We start from the raw sequence: 23,668 nt of genomic DNA on the forward strand, positions 1-23,668 counted from the left end.
TTCATTCAGCACTGTGAGTTTGTGATGTTCAGTTTGTTGAGCAAAGTCGAATATATAGATCATCAGACTGTATTTACATGCCCTCATTATCAGCACACACTCTTTTTAGGTTAATGTGTGTGTGTGTGTGTGTGTGTGTGTGTGTGTGTGTGTGTGTGTGTGTGTGTGTGTGTGTGTGTGTGTGTGTGAGTGTTACATGCAAGCAGACTGGAACTTTGACCCCTGATAGTTTTCCTGCTGGGCCAGTCTACCTTATGTTTTGGTCCAGTGGTCTCCATGGAGACCAATTCCCCTGACAGGTCTGTAACCTGAGCCACCAGTCAGGTAGAGCAGGTAACCGTGACAGTGTGAAGGCTTCGGCAGCAGGTGTGTGTGTGTGTGTGTGTGTGTGTGTGTGTGTGTGTGTGTGTGTGTGTGTGTGTGTGTGTGTGTGTGTGTGTGTGTGTGTGTGTGTGTGTGTGTGTGTGTGTGTAGGCAGGGCCGGCAGACAAGTAGAGAGGAAGAGAGACAAAACAAGAGCAAAGATTAAACAGAGAAAGACAAAAGAAGCGCAGATACTAATCAATGACTCCTTGAGGTAAAAACCAAAAGGGAAGAAGGCTGGAGGAAAAAAAGGAGGCTCAGGTCATGGAGGCAGAAGTAGACGAGGAGGATGATGGGACGTTCACTAACATCTCTCTAGGAGACGACACAGGTAAAGCTATCATTCTCTGTCCTTGACTTTTTGTGGGATGAAAACAAACTCTAGCACTTAGGCTATCTCTTTTACCAGCAACTGAGGAGCCAGTCAGAGTATTTTAATGACTTCCATTCTAAAACAAGTAGAATGTAATATTTGTAATTTATTTAAAGAAACCATCAAACACTTCTTCTGATATAGAGCATGTTCCTCAGGTGATGAGCGACTACAGTGCTGAAATCTGCATTTCATCAAACTAAGCCCCTCTTTTTTTGGTAGCAATATCTTGTTTCTGTTGTAAGTAACAGTGCACTTAATAACAGTTAGCAGTTAGCATGTGACCGAACAAAGGGCAACAATGTGGAGAGAAATACCTTGTAAAACCAGAGTGGTTATGTTAGTGTGTTGTGCTGGGACAGGACTGAGGTGTGGCTCCAACAAAAGCTGCATTGCTTTTTTAATGCTATTCACTGCACATCTGCTAAACTTTTATTCCCCACACATGCTCAGTGATTTTGACTGAGCATGTTGTCCACAATGTTGTCTATAACAAGACAACATTGATATAATGTTGTCTTCTGCAGCCGCTGGTAAGATATATCTTGAAGAATCTTTTTCTGACATTTTCATTGGACACGGTGTTTCATGCAAACTCTGCAAATAACACAGTTCTGTCCTTCATTCAACAAAACAAAAACAAAACTTCTTACTGGGATGTGCTGACATATAGGCCTGTGTGTTTTTTTAAAATATGGAATATAAGATGTTGTGAATGTGTCCATTTTTCAATAGATTGATTCATCAAACTCCTCCTCGATCAATTTACTATATAGCCTATGTATTCATGTGTTTTTTTTTTGTTTGTTTACAAATCCAGCAGTTAAGGAGCAACCAAAATAGAACGTTGTTTTACCCATTTCATGAATTTTGGTCCAAAGTCAGTATCTTTGTTTGCTCAAAGCTCTGTATTGTCATTCTGAAAGATTTGAAAGTAGCCTACCGTGAACAGTCAGTAGATTCAATTAAATTCAAAAAACTTTATTTGTCCCCGGGGGGCAATTCAAAGTCCCACAGAGCAGTAAATTAACAACAGTGCAAGTAAACGAAACATTTTAACCTAAATATAAAGTGTCAATTTAAATACAACTTAAAGCTTAAACTTAACTTCAAAATACAAAATATAAAGGAGTAGATATAAGTGGACAGTGATCGGACTAACAGATGTAAACAGATGTAACCAGAACTATGTGCAGTAGTGACCAGATGTAAACAGAACTATGTGCAGTAAACGAGAAATAAATATATATATACAGAGCTATGTGTGAGCTGTAGAGACTGGATTGTAGAGAGCTACGGGCTGAAGCTGCAGTGTTTCTGGGGTACAGGATAACAAATAGCAGCAGATGGACTCAGAGCGAAGGATGCAAGGATACCAAACACATAGCCTACACAGTACTGTATATTAAGTTCATACAGGTGACCACTCCATATGGCCAGATGGACAGAAAGCTGCACTAAACAACATGATGACAGTGCTGGTCAGCTGCTGCTCAGCCTGTCTGTGAACGCCTGTGTGCATCTGTTTGTTAACACTGTAGTGTGAGTGCGTGGCTGCGCCCCCTGTCGGGCGGTGTGTTCATATACAGAGCGTGACGTCATGCTGACGCTGTTGATGGGTGAAGTAACCAGACATCATCTTCATCATCATCACAGAGCCTCCGGTCAGTGTGCAGGGTAACTCCGCTATACGGAGGAGACAGTTATTTCTTTAGGTAAGTTTAAACATGTGCTAAGCTAGGTTATTTCTGCGACAGATATCTTTGTGAAGCTAAACCCCAGCAGGTTTTACATTTGAAGCTAGTTAGCAAAGCAGTAGTTAGCATGTAACAGCCAACGGGAGCTTTAGCCTCTCCCGTTGGCTTTTTATGAAATGTATTACCAACGAGTATCTTTAAATATAAGCCTTAGTAAACGACAGAGTTTTGGTTGTTTTAATTGTGGCACTTGCTGCGCATTTTGGTGTTTAAAATGTTGCAGCTGCGCCGGTGTAGCTACCCAAAGATACAGTTAGCTTAGTTAGCTATTTATCTAGTGTGCGTCCATTATCGGACATGTCTCTGCTGTCAGTATCATGTTACTCTCACCATGTTACTCTCACCATGTTATTCTGTTTATGTCTGCGTTTTACAGATTCAGGAAGTTTACCTACAGATGTTTAGGGAAAGCATAAATATTGTTAGTACCAGTTCGGGATGAAGATGGAAGATGTCCCATCTGCAGGAAGACGAAATGATGATCATGTTAAATTAGACTTCAGCAGAGACAGGAACTCCGTTTCTTTGAGTAACTTTAGAAGAGATACACGAAAACGACTTGATTTGACTGAACTCTGTGGTTTATTTGTTGCTTCAGGGTCAACAAACATCAGGTTGTTTAAAAAGACAAAACGACACTATCACGACTAACCATATCCTGTGATATTTAGCTGGTCAGCAGTTTCACTACTTGGCCTCAGTTTGCTGATGGGTGCGGTGTCTGCTGTCTGTTCACACAGTTGACAACTGTACACCATAGGGTTAATGGTATAGACTAAAAGTAATTAGAAACACAGATGTAAGATCATGTTTATCAATATATATTGGTAGGATTGAGAGACACCACATATCAAATATCAGAATTGATATTGTTGTTGATCTAATCTTGGGCTGACTTGGGAGCTGAAGGCCAAGATGCCACACACGTCCATATGACTGAAGTCTTCTTACCAATTTATGTCAACTATGTATTGCTATTATTCACTTGCATGTTATGGCTATCCCCCTTTGAGTGCCCACCCACCCATCCCTATGTAAAACATTTGTTTTCATAGCTAAAACCCAGACTTAACTAGAAAGCTCAGTTATTCTGTTTACAACAGATATGTCTGTGCCTCACATAGAAAGTCAAGGCACGCCACCTCGAACAAAAAAATACATCTATATTGAGCAACAAATTAAAAAAGCAAGGTAATATTTCATATTTCAGTTAATGGTCTAGAATCTGGACCCACCACCACCTACTTAATCCCAGTCAAAATGATCCAACGAACGATAGTTTGTCCCCAAGACTGAAAACAGTTTGGAAGAACTCAAAAGGTTTGTTTATATAAGCCGATTTTCATTTTCTAAATGTCTTTTCAGTTTGGATGGCTTCATATTTTTGTGTGCCATCACTTTGCTGCACACGAGACTGAGGATAAAACTCATTTTACCTGTGTATTCTGTATCTTATTTGTGTTTCACAATGCTAAACTGCCAGCATGAAAACAATCTTTAGATTTCTCATTTTTGTTCTTTTGCTGTTAAGGTGAATTACAGCGATCTACTGAGTGGTACGAACTACACCCTACTACTACACACTGCTCCATTGGAAACATGTCCTCCTAAATACAAGTGTTACATAAACTATTTGCAACAAACTTTTTCCATTCACGTGTCCATGACCCACCAAAAATGGCTCTGCGTCACATTTTTGGGTCCCCATCCCCCAGTTGAGAACCACTGGTTAAGGCCATCACCTACTAATTGATGGCTAAAGCAGATGTCAGGATCTGAGTTGGGTAGCACTTTGATTGACCAACTTCCAGGGAAACAAGCCCCAGTCTTAAATATTAAAAGAGAAGTGGATCAAAGCAAAGATCACTGAAATATTAGTTCTGTCATAACATCCTATCATACGTAGTATGTCTGCTTAATGGAGCTAACATTGTTTGTTCTTTTCCTCTCACAGTGGACAGTGGACGTGTAGCCCTGTATACGAAACAGGAGACCGAGCTTTTCATCATGAACTGTGACATAGATGGTGAGTTTGCTTCTTGCATCAGTGAAGAATAATATGTGAGACATTAATAAGCAGGAGTAATGACATTATGTGTTTAAAGATAAGAAGTCTTTGTTTTTGTCTCAGGAGACATGGAGAACCAGGTGGAGATGGAGGAGAAGACGAGGTTAATAAATCAAGTTTTGGAACTTCAGCACACACTTGAAGGTAAAACACAGACGCTCTCATTGTTACTGTTGTATATTGAAACCTAAAGGTGAATGTAGTGTTGTATCTTTTAAAGCCCAATGGAAGGACCAGTTTTACTTAAAGGAGCAGTATGTAACTCTGCCACTTAGAGTTTAAAATGGGTACTATCTGCCATGTCAGACAGTGAAGTTTCAGTATTAAACCAGCTCTGCATTGATCTTGAAACCTTTTTGGGTTCTAACCTCTCTCTGTGTTTGAAAGTATCTCTAATATTTATCCTAGTTTGACCACGTTTCTGGCCATGGAGCTTATGAGATAAATGCAGAGGCTTTTTAGGTCAGTAAGGATCAGTTCTATCTGAATCAGTTCACCTGTCGGTTTGCAGTTTGCCAGGCAAACCGAGGGGCAAAACAACTGTGTGGGGGGGTGCCTTAAACCTACCTAAGCTGCATTGCATTAATTTTTATGCAGTGATGTTGCTAGGTACACACGCTGAGCCTCTGATGCATTCAAATGAAAGAGGATGCAGTAAGTGTGCTATCCGTGCACCTCATCTTTCAACATAATCCATTGTGAACCATAAACCTGTCAAGACAGGATTTTTTCTACATTTTTTTCTTTTTTTTTGTCACTTCTAATCGTTCCATTTCCTTGTTTTCATTTAGATCTGTCAGCACGAGTCGACGCAGTCAAGGAAGAGAACCTGAAGTTAAAGTCAGAGAACCAGGTCCTTGGTCAGTACATCGAGAACCTCATGTCTGCCTCCAGCGTCTTCCAGACCACTGACACCAAGAGCAAACGGAAGTGAGGTACCTTCAAGTCTTCTGCTAATAGCTGGGAGAGGAAACCCCACCATGGAGACATGGAGAGAGTTTAGTTTTGTCGACAGACCTGGGCGTTTTCTTTTTTTTTTTTCTTTAACAGAGAGAGCCCCCTTACCTGAGCAGAAAATAACTATTTAATAATCCAAAACATAAACTGATCCTTTAACCCATCCTGCAGGCTCAGAAAAAGATACATTTCATGTTAGTCTGGCCTGGGTCTGTTCTGTAGCAGCTTCCTCTCCACACTACAAACCAGGTAGACATTAACCTTTATTTACTTACACAAAAACAAGAAGTATATGAAGTGGTTATGGGTCATTTTTTACCTTAAGTTTCTTCTTTAAGCTCCTTTGCAAACTCTAATATATCCTGTTAACCCATTTAACCTGCCTGGTTTTCTGTTTGAGGACTAGTTTCTGTCTCAAACTGACCTGTGTTGGGCTGAAACAACCCATCAAATACTACAAATAACCTGAATTTAATGTCTGGTTTCTTTTATTTATCTTTGTAAATGTGTGTCTGCATCAGCTGGATCTGAGTTTTTTGGCAGGTTTTGGATGTCATCTTGCCATCTATGTATTCCCCCGTTTGAAGCAAACAAACTAAACAGTATTACTAAGAATGCTGATGGTATACAGATCACATGGATGAGAACAAATAGATCTCCTGAATGGGTTTCCTTTGGTTTGAAAGATTTGCACATCTCATGTATGGCCTCAAATCAATTATAAGTTAGCAGCAGAAGGTGTAAAGATGCTTGAAATAGAAATGCTACCACTATAAAGTTAATATAAGATACAGGTCAAACTGGAAACTGTGCTAACAGGGACCTAATTACTCCAGTTAAAATTAATTAGAACCATCAACATCAAATGTAAAAAACTGGCCTTGTTAAGATCTAGTCACTTATTCAAAAGAAAAAATAGAAGCACTAATCATGTATAGTCTCAATTTGATAGTTTCTCTCAGGTTAGAATAAATATTCTCCTCTAAAACATACAGGATCATATTTTTTCATGGCACACCAGTTCTACCTTTAGAGTTGCATTTTGTAAAGTAAGATTGTTTTTTGCTGGTTGTGAGTGCTGTAGATCTCATTAAACATACAACACAACCTTGTACTAGATTTGGCCAAACCACTTTGTTAAAACAAATACAAATATGTGTTCTCTTATTATTTAGAGTACTTTATTGGCCTTTCTGTTTTCCCAGGAAAACAGAACGGTTTTCCTGGAACAGACAGAAACATGGTGGTAGCAAAAAGAAATCTGGCCATCCCAATGACCCACTTCACGATTAAACTTTTATAAAAAGAGGTTAAAACATCTTTTTGATTAGGTCTGAGTTGTATGACTTTTGTATATACGGTGACTTGTATGCATATGTTAGCATACACCTACAGTACATGTGAGACATGGACAAGCACCAGGGGCCATGTAGTTGAAACATATAGTGTTATATCTAAATAAGCATTCATTAAAACACTGACATTTATTAACCTAAAAACACTTCTGGAATACTTTTAACATCTATGCTAACAGTAAAATTGGAATTTACAACTAAGCAGAATATGTGTTGTCCATATACTGTAAGTGCTGCAAGCGGAAGTGAAAGCAAAGAGAAACTAAAATCTATTAGCACAGGAATTTGGGTCTTAACTAACATCACTGATGTTTTTATGCATTTATTTTTATTATCACAATGACACCTTACTTTCTGTACTTAAAACATGTGTGTTGCCCTTTCTCTGCATTGTTTCATAATTGAGTGTTGTGACCCAAACTGTAACATGAGAGCGACAAAGGAGAAGGGTCATAAATGCAGAGGCAAAGCCTGCATGCAAGACAGAAAGCAGTGAAGAGGCCTTGAGTGCTATTGATCCCTCTCAGCCAAGCCTGCAATCCATCAGGTGATGGAGGGTTGGTCTGACTGTAAACTGAGCAGCAGAGTGAGGGTGTGTCCTCCTATGACACTGCTGCTGTAGATGAGAATAAGAAAGGGCTGAAGGTGGATGTACAGGATGATGAATCATGTTGTTTTTAAAGGTTCATATTCCCTTTAAAGTCAAAGTATTCTGTTCAATGTCTGAAAGTCGTGAATCCACCTGTTATCATGTTACTGTGGTGCTTTCAAAAAGGGAGGAACTGGATATAACAAGGCTACAAACTGTATATGCTGTAATTTATTGAGGTAATTTTGATATTTTAACAGTTGTATAAAAGTATTACATTGATTTCTTCCTGGCATGCTGAATATGCCCCATCTACACACACCCTGGTACCAACTTCTCCGTGTGTAGACACTACAATGTTGCTTTAAACATTTTTGTTTTAATAAAACCCTAAAATCACTCCCGTCTGCGTCTTTTGTCTCTTCTACACTTTCTGATTGGTGATAGAATGCATAGAAATAAATGAAATATGTGCCTCATACTTTTGACAAGTATTTTGTATTAAATAGTTTATTTTCATTAGCAATGTACACTTTGCAAAAACAAAAAAAATGTAAACAGGGATATCTGCCATCACCTGGCAAAATCATAAACTACGAAAGCTTGAGACAATAATATAAAACAAATAAATATGCATCATTAGCATCATCCCGAAGCAACAGTCCAGTATCTGAACTGCATCATTCAAGAGAATGCAGGAAAGCACTGCTGTAGACTGACTGAATGAGACACGTTTTCACAGGTTGTAGATCCAGAAACACACATTATTACAATGCCATGTTGAGATCTGCTGGCCGAGGCATTTGAAATTATCTTTTTTTTAATGTGGCAAGCACTTACAGAGTCATTGTTCAAATGTTAACTTTTACACCAGTGAAACGATGCAAACAGACCTGGGCTCCGTATCTAAACATCAGTGGTATCTCATATTCCTCTCCAAACAAACACTGCATGTAAATCCATACTGGCTCAAACCAAATTTAAATAAATAGTGTTATTAGTGCTAATCATCAATTCTGCTATAACTTAGTGAAATAAAAAGAAGTCACTGCTGCTTTTTTACAAACTACCTTCTATCTAAACAGATCATCTTTATTTTTTTAATAACTTAAGATCAAGAAATTCATCAGCAGAAATGTCATGACAACATCTCAAACAGCTGCTCTGTGCACCTTCGCTTCATCTCCTCCCCGAACAAACAATTTTGAACAAGGAAGGAACTTTGTCACACGATGTCCGAGAGCATTTTTTTTTTTTTAAACTAAGGAACAAGAATAAAGTCATACTTCTGAGATGTGGCCCTTAAGAGAGGCTGTGAAATGGTATGAAACTGTAGACAAAAGCAGAGCAGCTGCTGCCCTCACTCTGAGAGGAGATACTCAGGTTGATCAACGATGGCATTTATTCAGAGAGAAGACTGACAGAGACCAGGAACACATGAACTGAGTTGGAAGAGGAGGGATATCTTAGGCAGGCATTTAGAAAAGGAAGGCATAGAGAAGAGAAGGATAAAGGAGTAGAAGTTTAAGATAGAGGAGGGGAAAACAGCTAAATGCACAACATCTCAATGTGATTTATCTGATAGTACAGCAAGCACGCAGAAAGGAGAGGGGGAGATGGGAGGACAGGTGAGATAGGACAGGCTGTGGGAGACTGCAGACCTGTTATGGGTGTATTTGTAGGGATGGAGAGATATGAATGGGGCAGCCGGGGTGACTGCGGGCTACCAGGTGGTGTGAGGAAATTCATGCTGCTCAGCTCAGAGAGGGGGAGAGCAGCAGCAGAGAGGGCCCTTCCACCTCCGCCAAATCAGGTGAGCAAGGAGACCGCAGGCGATGGGGTTCACCTCATCAGTCTTTCCTTACTCTCCTTTTCCTCACTGACTGCTTGTGACTCTCCTCGACGATGTCTCCTCCTTCCTTTGGCTGTGGAACAGAAATAGAATTATGAAATATGAAAGCAAGAGAATTTTATTGAAAGGATGAGACATTTCTAGATACCTTTTAAATGCAAAGTGTATTCATATAAATAAGTATTCCTGAAGGTGAACAAGCGCAGACTCCCTGACCATGGGCACACTGTTCATTAGGACAAGGACACTGTCAGAGAGTGGTAATAGTCTGAACAGAGGGGAGGAGTTAATGAGTGTCTGAAAGCAACATGGCTTACCATTCGCTTATATTGATGTTTCACAGCTTTGTACCAAATACCTGCAACTGCCAACTGCAACAGGTGAATGCTCATGGTCATGGTTTAGAGATGAGGTCCAGGTGTTATACATTTAAAGTTGGAGTTCAATACATGCCTTTTAAATCAAAACAACTCATTTTAAAAGACACCATTGGGGGTGGGTACTGAAAACCAAGACTTTTTGGTACTGACACCTGATTGGCCGGTGCTGAGAGTACCGTTAAGCTCAGGGTAATAGTGCTCCCTCGGTATTAACGTTAACAGTCCTTCATATGCAGCACAGAGGCTTCCATGAGCTGCTATCAGCTACACAGTGGACTAGTCATGCTATTACAGTTTGCTTCTTGAGTCTGATAAAAACAAGTTTCAGCTCGCTTTCCCTGTACACGTCAAATCAGTATACGGGCAGTAGAATAGTGTGTGTGTGTGTGTGTGTGTGTGTGTGTGTGTGTGTGTGTGTGTGTGTGTGTGTTCCCTCTTTTAATTTACTCAAGTTTTTCTCTACTCTTTCACAAACTACTCTTTACCTTCAAACTTCTCCCTGCTTCCCAATCTCTGCAGCTCTCTCTCTTTCTGAGAGCAGACCTAAGTGTTCAATACATAGGACAATGTGACACCTACACAGTAAGCATTAAAAACATTTTCCCCAATAAACTACACTGTCACAGACATGGATGGGTTTATAAATGACATCACATCTCTCTTAGGCTCCTCGAGATCGTTGGTTGACAGCCTGCCAAAACAACCCCCCCTGCCCACCGGATTGTTGATGGACAGCTTGCCAGAACAACCCCCCTCCCCACCGGATTGTTGATGGACGACTTGTCTCCCCCCACCCCCTTGCTCCCTATCCCTCTTCCTGCATCTTATCTCATCTCTCCCCCTATCCCTTTCCAAGCCCGGCGCAGTCTAGGCCTGTGAAGACTGTTTCGTCATGAGCCGGGGATCCGGCCGAAGATTTCTGCCTTTTAATAAGGCAGTTTTTTTCTTACCACTGTAACTTTTGCTGCTTTGCTAAAGTGCTCATGATGGATAGGCCGGATCTTTGTAATATAGCAATAAGTAAGGTCTTTTACCTGCTTTTTGTAACATAACAATAAGTAAGGTTTTTTTACCTGCTCTTTTGTAATGTTAAAAGACAAAGAGTAAGGTCTTTTACCTGCTTTTTGTAACATAACAATGAGTAAGGTCTTTTACCTGCTTTTTGTAACATAACAATGAGTAAGGTCTTTTACCTGCTTTTTGTAAAGTGTCTTGAGATAACACTTGTTATGAGTTGACGCTATACAAATAAAAACTGAATTGAATCTCTCTGGGTAATTAAGCGGATGATTATTATCAAATAATTATTTTCTGCTCCTGATGCAGGATCAATCAATGCCTCAGAAACCTGCAGACTATCTAAGGTTAAACAGTCTTTGTAATGTCACATTTTCACAATCCACTTCAAAGAAAGTGTAATTTAGGGGTTGAAGCAGGGAACAGCATTCTCTCATGGGAACACACGTGACCCGGTCAAACAGTCGGTTGGACTTTACTCCGTTCACTCTCATCGTGTCTGCAGCTAATTTAACAAAAGCAAAATCATCTCACAGCAGCCTGCTGTAGTCTGTAGTCTGCATTATTTTTTACAGAACTCTCATTTATTATTTTCTGTTTGTTGTGTGAGTATTAAATGCGTTTGTAGGCTGTTGGTAAAGGCTATGGCTCACTATGTGGACTGGTAGAGCTCGGCAGACTGGTAACTTTAAAAGTAGATCTTGGTTCAAAAAAGGTTGGGCACCCCTGCGTTAGTGCATAACTCAACATTGTTCAGTTACGTATAACACGTAAAGCTCACTTTTTCAGTTCATTCCCCGTCCACGAATCCCTCGAATTCTTCTTCTTCAGTGTCCGAATTGAACAGTTGGGCGAGTACGGCATCCAACATGCCCGGCTCCCTCTCGTCATTATCCGAGTCAGTGTCGCTGAGCGCCGTGTACAACCAGTATGGATCAACCAATTAACCAATTGATCCATATATAAGGCGCTCCAGATTATAAGGCGCACTGTCGTTTTTTGAGAAAATTAAAGGCTTTTAAGTGCGCCTTATAGTGCGGAAAATACGGTACATTTAAACATCTTTTATGTCATGTCTTTAATAAGAGAACTATTGATAAGAGTTGATAAGGATACTGGTATCATTGAAATCCCAGCCTGGGGAATGATGTCGTAGTTTTATCATGACTGCCCCTCTGATAGCCTATATTGATACTACCAGAGGTGTAAAGTAACGAATTACATTTACTTGCGTTACTGTAATTGAGTAGTTTTTTGCTGTACTTACTACTTTTTAAGTTGTTTTTAAAATCTGTACTTTTACTTAAGTAGGTTTTCTGTTAAGTACTGTAATTCGCTACATTTTAAAGCACATCAGTTACTGACTTAAAAAAAATAGGCCTGCTATGAATGATTTTCCTTCATCGCTCTGGACGACAGACAGAGAGACAGAGACCCTTTTCTTGGCTCGGTGCCACTTCAGTATAATGCAGCACGGATAAGCACCTCCACTACAGCGGGTCTACCTGCTGAAAGTGTTTATAAACTGATGTCTTATTGTCTTGAGTCCAAGATGATTAAAATAAGTTGGCTGTGGCTCTTACTCTTGGGCAAAGAAGTGGCTGAGTGCTCTTTCTCACTGCAGCGTTCGCGACTACAATCGCCGCTGCAGCTCTGCTGCAGCTCCGAGCCATAAACACATTTAGTTCCGGAAAGTTTTTCACAATAAAAGTCCCTTATTACCATCTCTGTGATGTGCTTTTATTTTAAAGCAGACGTATGAGGAAGTTGGGTGTTATAAGCTGCTGCAACTTAACACATCTCAGATGTGTGAAAATAAATACTTCAAACCAAACACATTCAGTTAGAAGCTTCAGTAGCTAATAGGTAAACAAACAGAGACTAAAACATCTAATATACTCTCATACAGGCTCATTTTAAAACAATAAATGGATTATCTTTCATCTCAGGTTTAGTTGCAGCTACATCAGCCTTTGAGGCTGCATTTGAGACAAAGAATAACAAAACTAAAAACACTAAAATACTCTACACTGTTTATGATTGAGACAAAGTCCCCTTTAGTATTTTCTTAAATAGTTTAAACATTTCCCTTCATAAAACAGCTGATTACTTGAACATATAAGCCTTGAATATGTATTCCATTATTTATATTTTGTTTTTGTCAATGTGGTAGAAAAGAAAATGTTCATCTGAAAAGATAAACTTTGCCTTTAATTAAAAAAACTTTGAGATTAATATCCTCTCGTGCTTTTTCATGACACACGAGAGACGCGTTGTTAAAAAAAGTAACGAAGTAACTTTTACTTAAAGTACATTTTAAATGAGTTACTTTTTACTTTTACTTGAATACATTTTTAAACTGGTACTTTTACTAGTACTTAAGTAAAATTTCATCAAAGTAACAGTACTTTTACTTGAGTAGAATATATTAGTACTCTTTACACCTCTGGATACTACAATTCCCAAAATGCAACACCCCGGCCACTCAAGCTCCCTATCCCCTCTGCTGTTTCTGTGTAGCCTAGCATCTTGGTGAATGGACTGCTGGATCATGGACATGTATGAATCAGAGAGAGCTTTCAAAGCTGCGTCTGTGGGAGACTCAGATCCAGGAAGCTCATTTTGGGCAACTTTGGTGTTTCCAAACATCAACTGTGCACTGTGCAGTTAAACTGAGCAGAATTGGCGCCCAGATCACTTCAATGTTCTGACTTGTCGCTCAGTAACTTCATTTGCAGTTCACATGGAAAGGGCCCCTGCACACATCCAAATGGAGCTGATAAAACTCTAAAAGACCTCCGATGTGTAAATGTGTAAAAACAACTATTGTACAGTGATGACATGTTTAGTACTGTTGTGAAATACACTCAATACTGTTCACATAGTTAAACATTCTTTAAACAGTAACGGATACATTTTTATCCGTCACAAAATAAAGCAGATGGACATGAATATTTTGCAAAAGCTTAAACCTTGAATGTATTTCCTTGGATGGATTGACATCGAATTTAATATAGAGTAAAAATAGAGAGTTGTTAGCGCTGTCAGTTCCAAGCAAGAGGGTTGCTGGTTTGAATCCCCGCCTGGACAGGGGTCTTTGTGTTTGCCTCACCGAGTCTGTCCTGTGTGTACCTGGGTACACTAAGGGTACTCACTTGTTAGGTTCCTGGTGACTCTAAATTGCCTTGTTGATAAATATCAGTTTTACTCTACTACCTCTCTGGTATAATTGTTTCATGCCAGCCAAGCCTTAGTACAAAACTAAATGATCAAACTGTAGTTTGTTTTATGGAACATTTGAAGCATAACACACTGTATGATCCTAATCCAGATGCATTTTGGATAATGTGAAAACTTGACATTTCGAGGTGATGCGTAACAAAGACAAAGGTCAAATCAGACGACATGATTCCAGGAATTATTTCACACCAATGGCTCATGCTGCTGAGCAGGTCAGAAAATCTCACAATGACACCAACCTCAACGTCATCTTCTAACGTTCTCTCAGGAGCTTTGCTTTCCTCTTCTACTTTCTCCTCTTCCTCCTCTTCCTCATCGTCCTCCTCTAGATTGTCGCCCCCTGCATCGGCGTCCTCATCTTCCTCCTCTCCCTCCTCTCCCTCCTCGGTTTCCTCTGTTGGTTCTGAATGAGCAGACAGTGAATGTGGTCACAGCGAGGAAATAGAACTCTAGAACAAAGCAGCAGTAAAGTTCTCCGACAGCAGTGTGTGTGTGATGCCCTGTGTTTGACTCTCTAACCTGCAGCTGCTGCTCCATCTGCCGCCTCGGCCGATTTGCTTTCCTCGTCTGCGGCTGCCTCCTCTTCTTCTTCATCCTCCTCTTCTACCTCGGTCTGAGGAACATCCACCTTTTTGTACACATATTCATCTTCTGTTTTCTGAGACACAAACATGATAACAGTCAGCTTTGGAAGGGTTTTCTGGTGTATTTCTTTGAGATCAAGAAGATGAAGTGGATCAATGACCCATGAGGTGTAGATTACCTTTGGCCAGCAGAAGAGCACAGCCAGTCCTACAGGCAGTCCAATTGTCAGAATGTAAATCACCCAGAGCCAAGGACGCTCCTCTGCTGCTAACGTCAGCTGAGCAAAAATCCCCGGCTGAAAAAAAAAAAAAAAAAAAAAAAAAAAAAACCACAGATCAGGAGTAAAGAGTGAGAAGTTGTAATACTTTACCTGAATAATAATAATGAGGTCAATGTCATGCACATAGTGACAATGAAAGCCTCAGTAAAAGTGCATTTCTGTGTCCCTAATGACATAAAGAATCATCCTGACCTCGTTAGCACTGGCCACCAGCTTCTTCAGCCCCCAGCTGTCAGAGGCCCAGCGGTCGGCCACCTCCTTGTGAGACGTGATAATGAAGTTGTCGAAGTAGATATCTGAGGTCATGGACCACAGCTCCAAGCCCAGAGCCTTGACTGGTGTCATCCTGAAGGGCTGCAGATCCTCAAAAAAGTCCGGGTTATCGATCTTGCGCGGCTTCCAGACTCCCTTGAGAGAAACAATTAGAAGGAGGAGTTCACAGGTTGGTCTCAGCTTGTGCACACTCGCACCGACGGGGCCAGAGGTGCTGAATGTAACACGTAGTGTTAACACTGTGTCCTTTGGCTCAGTGCTCAAGTTTTGTTCCTCAACGTTTTTCTTTTGAACTAGAATTGAAACCTGTAAGTCGCCTCTGCCAGCCAGTAAAGTAGCAGTTCAAATACATCACTTTCCCATAGATTGACATTGTAAATGCAGCAGAACGTGTCATATACGTATTTCTATATTGAAAATATCTAAAAGAATAGAAAAAAAACAAATACAAATGAATGACATAAGTAAGTTTACATTTAACAGTTGTCATACTTCAATAATTTTCAGAAGGGACACAGTACCAGTACTCTTTCTGCTTATTTCTCTGCTGACGTGTTATTGTCAGTAGATTCTTTTTCCAGAAATGGAATGATCAGGTATGCTGGGGTTATAGCAGGGGAAAACTGCCACCAATCAATTGCAGATGGAATTGTCCACTCAGATGAATACAAATGAAAATAACTCAAATATAATAAAATGGATTCAAGGTTTGGTACAAATCTGAGTTGAGATTGAAGCAATGTTTAAGGTTATTGTCAGGAACAACTGGAGGCTCCGGATATCCTGTTCTGAAAAAAAGGGAGCAGAATAATGGCCAGAGAAATCTTTATCTTAATTTAAACGTATTCCTGAGATATGGCTTCACTTAAATGGGATGCATTGAAGGGCAACATGAACACATGATGCCTCTGGCTAAGTCTATTGCATGTGAAAAGGCATGAATAGAAAAAAAGAATACACAGGGACTGTTAATAGAATAATTATGGGGCCTAATCTGATACCAACATGTTAGAGTAAACTTTTATACTGATGTAGTCAAATAAAAAATCCTTAGCTTGATAGCATCTGGCTTAGTTAACTTCGAGTTACAGTTACCTGATAGTTGGGATTGTCCACTAGAGGGGCTTTCCATTTTCCCTTGTACTGAGGGTTGTTGATCTGAGGACGCTTCCACTCCCCGCAGCCAGGGGCCGTCTCACAGGCTGGGTTAGGAATCTGGGGGGCTTCCCACTCACCATCCATCTCCTCATCCCTGCACACAGAGGAGAGCTTTAAGGTTTTTCTAAGAATAAATACAGTAACACAATCTGATGGCTGGTTGTGCGTTTTGTTTGGGAGATAAATATGTTCATTTACCAGTCTTCTGGTTTCTCAGCGATAGGGTCTGGCACAAACTCTGGTTCATCGTCCAGCCAGCCCTCTGGCTTCACTGCATCAGGGTCGTCGATCTTTGCCAGAGCTTCTTCGTCCCTGAGGCGAAAACACACAAACACATGTCAATGATTTCTTTTGAACCAGGTCACGAAGGCCCTAACCTTTAAACATGTCCAATCAGCAACAAAAGCTGCACTGTCTTATAGTTTTTGGAGGTTGTAGTCACCAGTCATCAGGCTTGACTGCCTCAGGGTCGGGCATCTTGGCTCTCTCATCCCAGTCATCTGGCTTGGAGTCTTTTGGGTCATCTATTTCTTTGTGTGGGTTGACTGGAGGAACCACGTCATGCAGCAGGCTGCCGCGGCTTACACTGGACTGGTCGATGAGCATCTCATAGCTGTTGTCCGGGTTCAGAACTGGTAAAAAAATGAGTAAAGCAGATTTTAAAAACAAAGAGAGAACAGTATGTAGACGAGTCATTACACACTATTTTTTGTTACATTTTAGATACTTTTTGAACATCTATATATGCTTTACGAACAGACTCCGTACCCAAAGTATAGAGGTGAGTCTTCTTGTCAGTGTAAAACTTCTTGAGGTCAACATCTGCCCTCTTGGCATGCTTCTCCTCCACGTCTTTGTTCAAAGGATTTGTGTGCTGGAAGATGAAGTGCAGCTTGTAATCCTCACCGCACTTGTCTGGTCCAAACATGATGGTATACTCTGTGCGGTCGTGGAATTGCTCCTTCAGTGCAGAAGAAACAACAGTTTAAGTTCAAGAGTGAACAGTCAGACTTTTCTGACTATGCGGCTGCTCGGCTGCTTATAGACATTATAAATGGTGCAAGGTAGAATATAAACGAGTAGACCAACCAGATTGAGATCGTCGGTGTCAGAGAGGAGTTTGATGTATGCACCTCCACAGTCGATTCCATCTTGGAAATTCACCTCGTACCTGCAACAAAAAAATCAAAACATGAACATGTGTTCAGTTCAGACCACAAGAAAAAAATAATTATTTCAGTGCCTCGATTACAAAGACACCAATTTGCACGGGGTGACGCCATGTGCCAGAGAACATTGTCCAAGAGTAATTGAAGCAGGTTAAGAAAGTTGATTTCAAAGATAACATTTTCATGAAATTGACTGGCAAAAAGCTTAGATCAACTTAAGAGATTTTCCGCTAGTCCTGTGGATACCTCAACAAAGGGTCCATCAGACCCCCATGCATTAAAAATTATACAGTCCTGAAATGCATGAATTCATTGTTTTTCTTCATATCTGAAATTACAATGTATTAATTTTGGCATCAATTCTAAAAAATATGTTAATTTTGGGTTAATAATGCTGTGTTTTTAACCTCAATGCAATTGTATGAAATGTGCTTGAAAAATAAAATTGTTATTGCAATTAATAATGATAATTCAGCCAGATGGCAACATTCGACCTGCTGCAGAGAAACATCCACCAACAGGAGTCAGATGGCCAGCTGAGACTAAACATCTAAAATGCTTGGTTTTCCAAACATTTGAAAGGGCTAATGTTTTAATATGAATGAACACAAATGATCTTGTGTACGTGCTTAGGATTTTGAACTCACTGTACGACCAAAGGTTCATCCTGGAAGACAAACGGTTTGTTTAACATGGTTGAAATGGCGTGATGCTTCGCTCTGGACTTGAGTACAAGGCCAAGGTCTCCTGGAACTTTGTTTTCCTTCAGCTGCTCCACTGCCCATTTCCCTTTGAAGGAAAAACGACATTGACAACTTGAGTGTCATTCTCACAGTCATGGCTATTATTGCAACTGGTTAGGAGAACTTTTTCCCTAATAGGTTAACAATTATGTGTGAGATTCCACAGTAACAACACAACAACATCACACAAATTGTTTTACTGTCTCAAGCTGAGTCATTGGTGATCAAGTCCACCAAGGATGGTGACTAAAACTAGAAACACAGGACCCATAATAGTAAATATCTCTTATTTGCATCATACATCCAAAAGATAACTATGTTGGAGGTGAAAGACAAAAAGTTGTAGCTCTGCAAAAGCTCTGATATGCACATGATTGGATTAGAGTAAAAAACAACAACAACCAACCATCATATTTGGCAATTTCTTCATCTGCATCCCCCTTCACAGTCTTTGATAGCTGCCATCTGTGAAAATCCAAAACAAAAACAAGAAACATTGGACTCACAAACACCTCGTAAGTTTATCGCGGCCACCCAGTCCCACCAGAGGCTCGTGTGTCCTGTCATGCATCAAACACTTATGGAGTGTTACAAGCACTTGATTGAGTAATTGATTATTTTCATGAGTTATACTTTAACCATTTATTTGGCCAGTATGCATGAGCTGTCTTTTTTTGTTTGTTTGTTTGCTGATACACATCCTTATACATGATGGTATTTATTATTGTACATTTAATAGTAACTACCATCTCCATCTTTTCTCCACTCTGCAGCCTGTGTCCTCCACTTTGTACAAAACACACACAGCCCAGTTGCTGAATCAGTGGGTACCATATTGAAATTGACAAAGCTGTGATCAGAGTAATTTGATCACATAAAGGTCGCACAGCAACAGATGTTAATGATATTCTAGATAGCTTCCAGCATAGCCTACCTGTAACCGAGACATGAAAACACTGCAGTTGAGACAGTCGTCCCGTGTGTCACGCGTTCCTACTGGCTGTAAAGACTGATGCATGTTTCGTGGTGCGTTCAAGCACATTGCATTATGTTCGTTTAAATGAACACGCTTAAGAATGGGCCTGCTTCATGCTAATTCCCCGTTACAAAACATTAACTAGATTTTTTAAATCGTAAAGGGTTTACGCCATTCCCTCCCGACTTGTTCCCCTGGGTCCCTCACCATTTCCACCCATGGGTGTTACACTTTAGTAGGGCTTGGTGTCAAGTTGTCAGTCTGTACCTGTCCAGTGATGCATCATCAAACGTCTCTGCCAAATACACTTCTCCAGTTGGAATGGGGGTCTTGTATGTTACCTAGTATACAAAAACAAAGGCCAGTATTGTAAATTTCTGTTTGTATCACCCATTACCTTTTTTAAAAGCATGCTAATGCCAAACCCCCACCAAACTCTAGTTAAAACATTATCAACATTTCAAATACAGATCACTTTCTCCTGATCCAGAGCTATAACTTTAATATATAGTTCAGTTCCACATGTGACACTAACTGGACCTCAGGGGCCCACTGCCCAACAGACCTGTAGTATTGCTTAATATGTAAATTATGTAACCTGAAACTTGTTAGGTTACATAATTTGTAATAACTTGTTATTAATTTACTGTTAATTACAAATGTAAAGTGCTTTTCTCAAGGTGGATTAATGTTGAGTCTCTGTATATGAAGAAATAAGAGCAGGGTGTACACCTAGTTTTTTTGTTAAGTGTCTTGGGATAACATTTGTTATGGAGTGGATTAATAAAAATAAAGATTGAAGAACACAAATATTTTACATCAATTTGCTAAACAGGCATTGGCTATCTGTGATGGCTGATCCCATGTACTGTATAACATGGAGTCCATTTGAAAACAGATAGATAAAATAGTCCCTGACTATACTGTATAATTGTGGATTAGTTATATGTTTTTATTTGTGTTAGTATATCGATATTGATTTTTAAAATAATGCATACTGCAGCCTACTTGACATAAGGCTCTGACCTGGAAGGAGACATTTCCATCAGTTCCAGCCTCCCGTTCTGCAGTGGCCTTGACATCTGCCTCATCAAAGTTGTCGTCATCTATCACTGTGGCCTCCTCGTCTTCCTCCTCCTCCTCCTCCTCTTCCCCCATGAGAACCTTTAACTCTTCCTCGTCCAGGCCCATATTATCTTCTACATCAGAAAGATCGACCTCCATCTGACTCTCCTGGGCTGCCACAGCTGCCAGAGCCAGAGAGAAAAGGAGCAGCATGCACCACATCCAACCCCGGTCCAGCTTCATCTGTATAGAGTAAAAATAGGAAGGGGGTGTGGTGATAGCAGACAGGGGGAACAGAGTGTGAGATAGGGGGGTTAGAGATAAGTGGTGTGCGGAGGGTGTGGTGTGGGAGAGTAAAGGAGGAGGGGCGGGGGAGGAGAGGCATGTGGGAGTGAGGTGTGTGTTATTTGTTGAGAGCAGCAGGATATTAGTGTGGGGATCAATGATATAAATAGAGAAAATAAGAGTGTTAAAAGATGTAGAGATGAGAGGGTGAGAAAGGAAAATCAAGAGAGATTGAGGTCACATTAGTACACAGTGTCTCCTGATGTGTTGAAAACCTTCTCACACATTTTACACACATTTCCTTAAAACGCTTTGTCTGCCTGTTTTCTACAGCAATGCATCCTCACACAAGATTAATCTTTAAGACAGACGCAGAAGTCAGATATATCTGTGCTGTAACAAACATCAGGTCCGCTCCTAATTTTTTAACAGCAAATGAATATATCACAATCATTGGGGGAGTGCTTATCTGCCTTTCAAACCTTAAAGGGTCTCTGCTGAACAAAGGTACATTTACACCAAACAACTGCTTTAATGACCTATTGATCTGGCCACAGCTGCTCACTCATGTTGTGGCCTGAAGAAGTGGAAAAGCATCACTGCAGACACGCTTTCCTTAATGCCTTATTAACTTTAATCTCTATTCTGCTGTTGTTCTATATGATTTAATGAGAGCCCAGGAAAATCAAGAAGGATTGTGAAGAGCACAAAGGAGAGATGATGATGTACACAGAGTACTGTTTGAAACCATCCTCTCTTGAAGATGAATAAATTGTACTTATTTGCATGTTTGGTCTGAAAGCAAACAATACAAAATAAATCTTGAACATAGCTCATGCAGGAAGAGGTGACAGCTACTGTATGTATGACAATTTCCCTTATATGAGAGCATAAAAAACATGCCTACCAACATGTTAAAAAAAGGCTTGTTACAGGTACTGAAATAAAGACTCACTCACAGAAATAGACTTGTTGCTGGATAGCCAAGCAAGCGGTTATATCTTCAGCTCATATTTTAGTCCTTTTAGCTATATCAATGGACTTTCACACCCCTGGGAAATTATTGAGTTTCAATTTCAATAACGATTTTGGCCTCCCCACAATCACAAATAGGAACATCTGGATTAAATGATTACTGTGCCGCCTGCCGTGTTGCGCTCGTTCAGTCTATAGGTTTTGTCATGTGTGGCAAATGTTCCCAAGTGTTTGATGTTATTTTATGGCCGCAAGAGTACAGCACCACAATCAAAAAACATAGTTCATATGTTGTCCAGTAAAGTCAATGAGTAATCTTGTTTACTAAGTCTTGATGTCAATATCAGTCAAAATAATAGTGATTATGATTTTTGCCATAATCGAGCAGCCATACCTCCACCCTTAGTATTTTGCCTTCTTTCCCCATTGTGCTGCTACCTTGCCTGGGTGTGGAGGCTTGTGTACTTCCATGACACTGAAGGCTATACCCCAGAAGGTAGAACCAAGCCAGGAAAGCTCCAGGGTAGAGATTAGACAAAAATCAGCTTCCTTTGGCTTAGGTGTTTGGCATTGGCATAACAACTTCATCCAGTAAAAGTCTATCTTGCTACAGAAACTATGACTAATGCATTAAATGCTTGAACCGATGGCCCTACAGTAGACATTTGCCAGCTCACTGTCAATATGACCATGCCTGATGAAAGTCCTCAACAGGAAGTCAGAAATGAGATAGACAGTCTACTTGGGCCCAAAAAGAAGATGCGCTTAGGAGCATTAAATGTCTGCAAGTAATTTCCCTTCACTTTTGGATCAGTTAGAGAAAAGACAAACAGTAAAATGAAAAGCCCTGAGTAAAAGAAAGCCCTTTCGTAATTGAATACATCAATCCCCCCAGCATTTCTGTTTCACATGACATGTCACGTATTTCAGGGTAAGTGAACTGAGTCAGAGGTAACAACTCTGAGGCTGGAGACAACTATTGGTGACTGAGAATCCAGACAGGATTCTACAGAAATGTGAAGAAACTGCATTGACATCTTTTAAATCATTCACATGGGTACAGTTACCAATAGAGTATTTATCTTATAGTGCCCTAAGCCTATCCATGTTTTTCGAAGCAGATACCACTGTCAGCTCGTCCCCCACTGACTGTACTGTTTTTCACTAACTGTACATTTTGTATTATGAATAAATGCCCTTTAAAAAAAAAAAAATCTAGTTTCCAGGTTGCACAGCCTTTTCAGTTCATGTGTACTGGAGTAACGTCCATTCATTCACATTCATAAGCTTCATTGATTTATATCACTTTGTGACACAAGCTTATAAAAAGGTAAATCAAAGAGCTATGAATAATTTAAAAGTCACGGGACCTGGTTATGGAGATAACATGGCTCTTTCAGGTGAATAACACCTGCTCCGCTGGCTAATTAGCCGACTAGCAGGGCGACGCGCCAGTCATAACAGCAACCCTTAGCATAACAAATGCTAATCTCGTACCAGAATGGACTTATACGAGGGTACACTTATTTAGTTTGACCTGCCATTCTAAACACAATTGTTAAAAAAAAAAAATATTTATGCAATGGTGACCGAGAAAATGTAGTAAGACCACGGAGAAAGTGGTTAGCAAAGGTTAGCTTGCTAATTTAGCAGTGATGTCGCACAGGGGATGGAGAGAATGAGTGAGTATACAAACCTTGTTTTATTTGCGGAATAAAATCCTTCACCGACGCTGCTTCTCCTCTTAATAAGTATATTTCGGGGCTGACCCTGTTCGCTGTGTCCCGTTGTTAACGAGTGTGAAGACACGGTCGTCGCTAGGAGACGATGGAACGTAGATAACTGGTCTGGATAACGGTTCTGAGCGGTTGATGGGTACAAGCGAGTCTTTGCGAATGCGCATGCGCACTGGTGCCTTCACGCACCAACCGACAGCTTTCACAAGTTACATAAAGAGAGCGAAGACACTGTTGTGTCTTTTCTCTTGCTATGAAATAATCTTTTGAAATCTGGCAAACTGTTAATGAAATGACTGTTATCCCCCCCATCGCGCCAACTACAATTTCTTACAATATCTACTTTTAGGCCTACCTTCTTTTCTTGTAGCCTACCTAAACAACTTAAAATAAAATACGAACTTGTAGCCTGCCAAATCTGACTCAGCAGTTACTATTGTATCAACATCTGAATATGTGATAGAGCTTGGAT

At 40.2% G+C, this 23,668-nt stretch overlaps 2 protein-coding genes across 4 annotated transcripts; one reads left to right on the plus strand and one right to left on the minus strand.

Moving 5' to 3' along the window:
- Positions 1-329: 329 nt before the first annotated feature.
- Positions 330-7,862, plus strand: scoca (short coiled-coil protein a). Of its 3 annotated transcripts, XM_029281145.2 has the most exons (5): positions 2,391-2,451; positions 4,025-4,049; positions 4,448-4,519; positions 4,625-4,705; positions 5,353-7,862. In XM_029281145.2, exons 3-5 carry the CDS (start codon positions 4,501-4,503, stop codon positions 5,493-5,495), a joined length of 243 nt encoding a protein of 80 aa, XP_029136978.1. In that variant the 5' UTR covers positions 2,391-2,451; positions 4,025-4,049; positions 4,448-4,500; the 3' UTR covers positions 5,496-7,862. The 3 variants fall into 3 exon arrangements, with proteins under 3 accessions (XP_020509356.1, XP_020509358.1, XP_029136978.1); XM_020653700.3 differs by lacking the exons at positions 2,391-2,451; positions 4,025-4,049 and adding an exon at positions 330-694; XM_020653702.2 differs by lacking the exon at positions 4,025-4,049 and having other exon boundaries at positions 2,304-2,451.
- A 90-nt stretch (positions 7,863-7,952) lies between these two features.
- On the minus strand, positions 7,953-23,349 carry clgn (calmegin). The gene is made up of 15 exons (XM_020657411.3): positions 23,157-23,349; positions 20,162-20,443; positions 19,403-19,476; positions 18,566-18,624; positions 18,064-18,205; positions 17,337-17,418; positions 17,016-17,208; positions 16,690-16,879; positions 16,446-16,559; positions 16,185-16,341; positions 15,009-15,224; positions 14,715-14,831; positions 14,471-14,609; positions 14,191-14,354; positions 7,953-9,387 (listed from the first exon to the last, which is right to left on the minus strand). Exons 2-15 carry the CDS (start codon positions 20,441-20,443, stop codon positions 9,313-9,315), a joined length of 2,004 nt encoding a protein of 667 aa, XP_020513067.1. The 5' UTR covers positions 23,157-23,349; the 3' UTR covers positions 7,953-9,312.
- Positions 23,350-23,668: the final 319 nt, after the last annotated feature.

Source organism: Labrus bergylta, chromosome 1, assembly GCF_963930695.1.
Source record: "Labrus bergylta chromosome 1, fLabBer1.1, whole genome shotgun sequence".
NCBI lineage: Eukaryota > Metazoa > Chordata > Actinopteri > Labriformes > Labridae > Labrus > Labrus bergylta.

Coding starts and splice junctions, on each gene's coding strand:
- scoca (XM_020653700.3), top strand. CDS start 628: ATGGAGGCAGAAGTAGACGAGGAGGATGATGGGACGTTCACTAACATC. Junction 4,520..4,624: donor CATGAACTGTGACATAGATG/GTGAGTTTGCTT, acceptor TTTTTGTCTCAG/GAGACATGGAGAACCAGGTG. Junction 4,706..5,352: donor ACTTCAGCACACACTTGAAG/GTAAAACACAGA, acceptor GTTTTCATTTAG/ATCTGTCAGCACGAGTCGAC.
- clgn (XM_020657411.3), bottom strand. CDS start 20,443: ATGAAGCTGGACCGGGGTTGGATGTGGTGCATGCTGCTCCTTTTCTCT. Junction 16,560..16,689: donor GCAGTCAAGCCTGATGACTG/GTGACTACAACC, acceptor TTTTCGCCTCAG/GGACGAAGAAGCTCTGGCAA. Junction 14,832..15,008: donor TGGTGGCCAGTGCTAACGAG/GTCAGGATGATT, acceptor TTTTTTTTTCAG/CCGGGGATTTTTGCTCAGCT.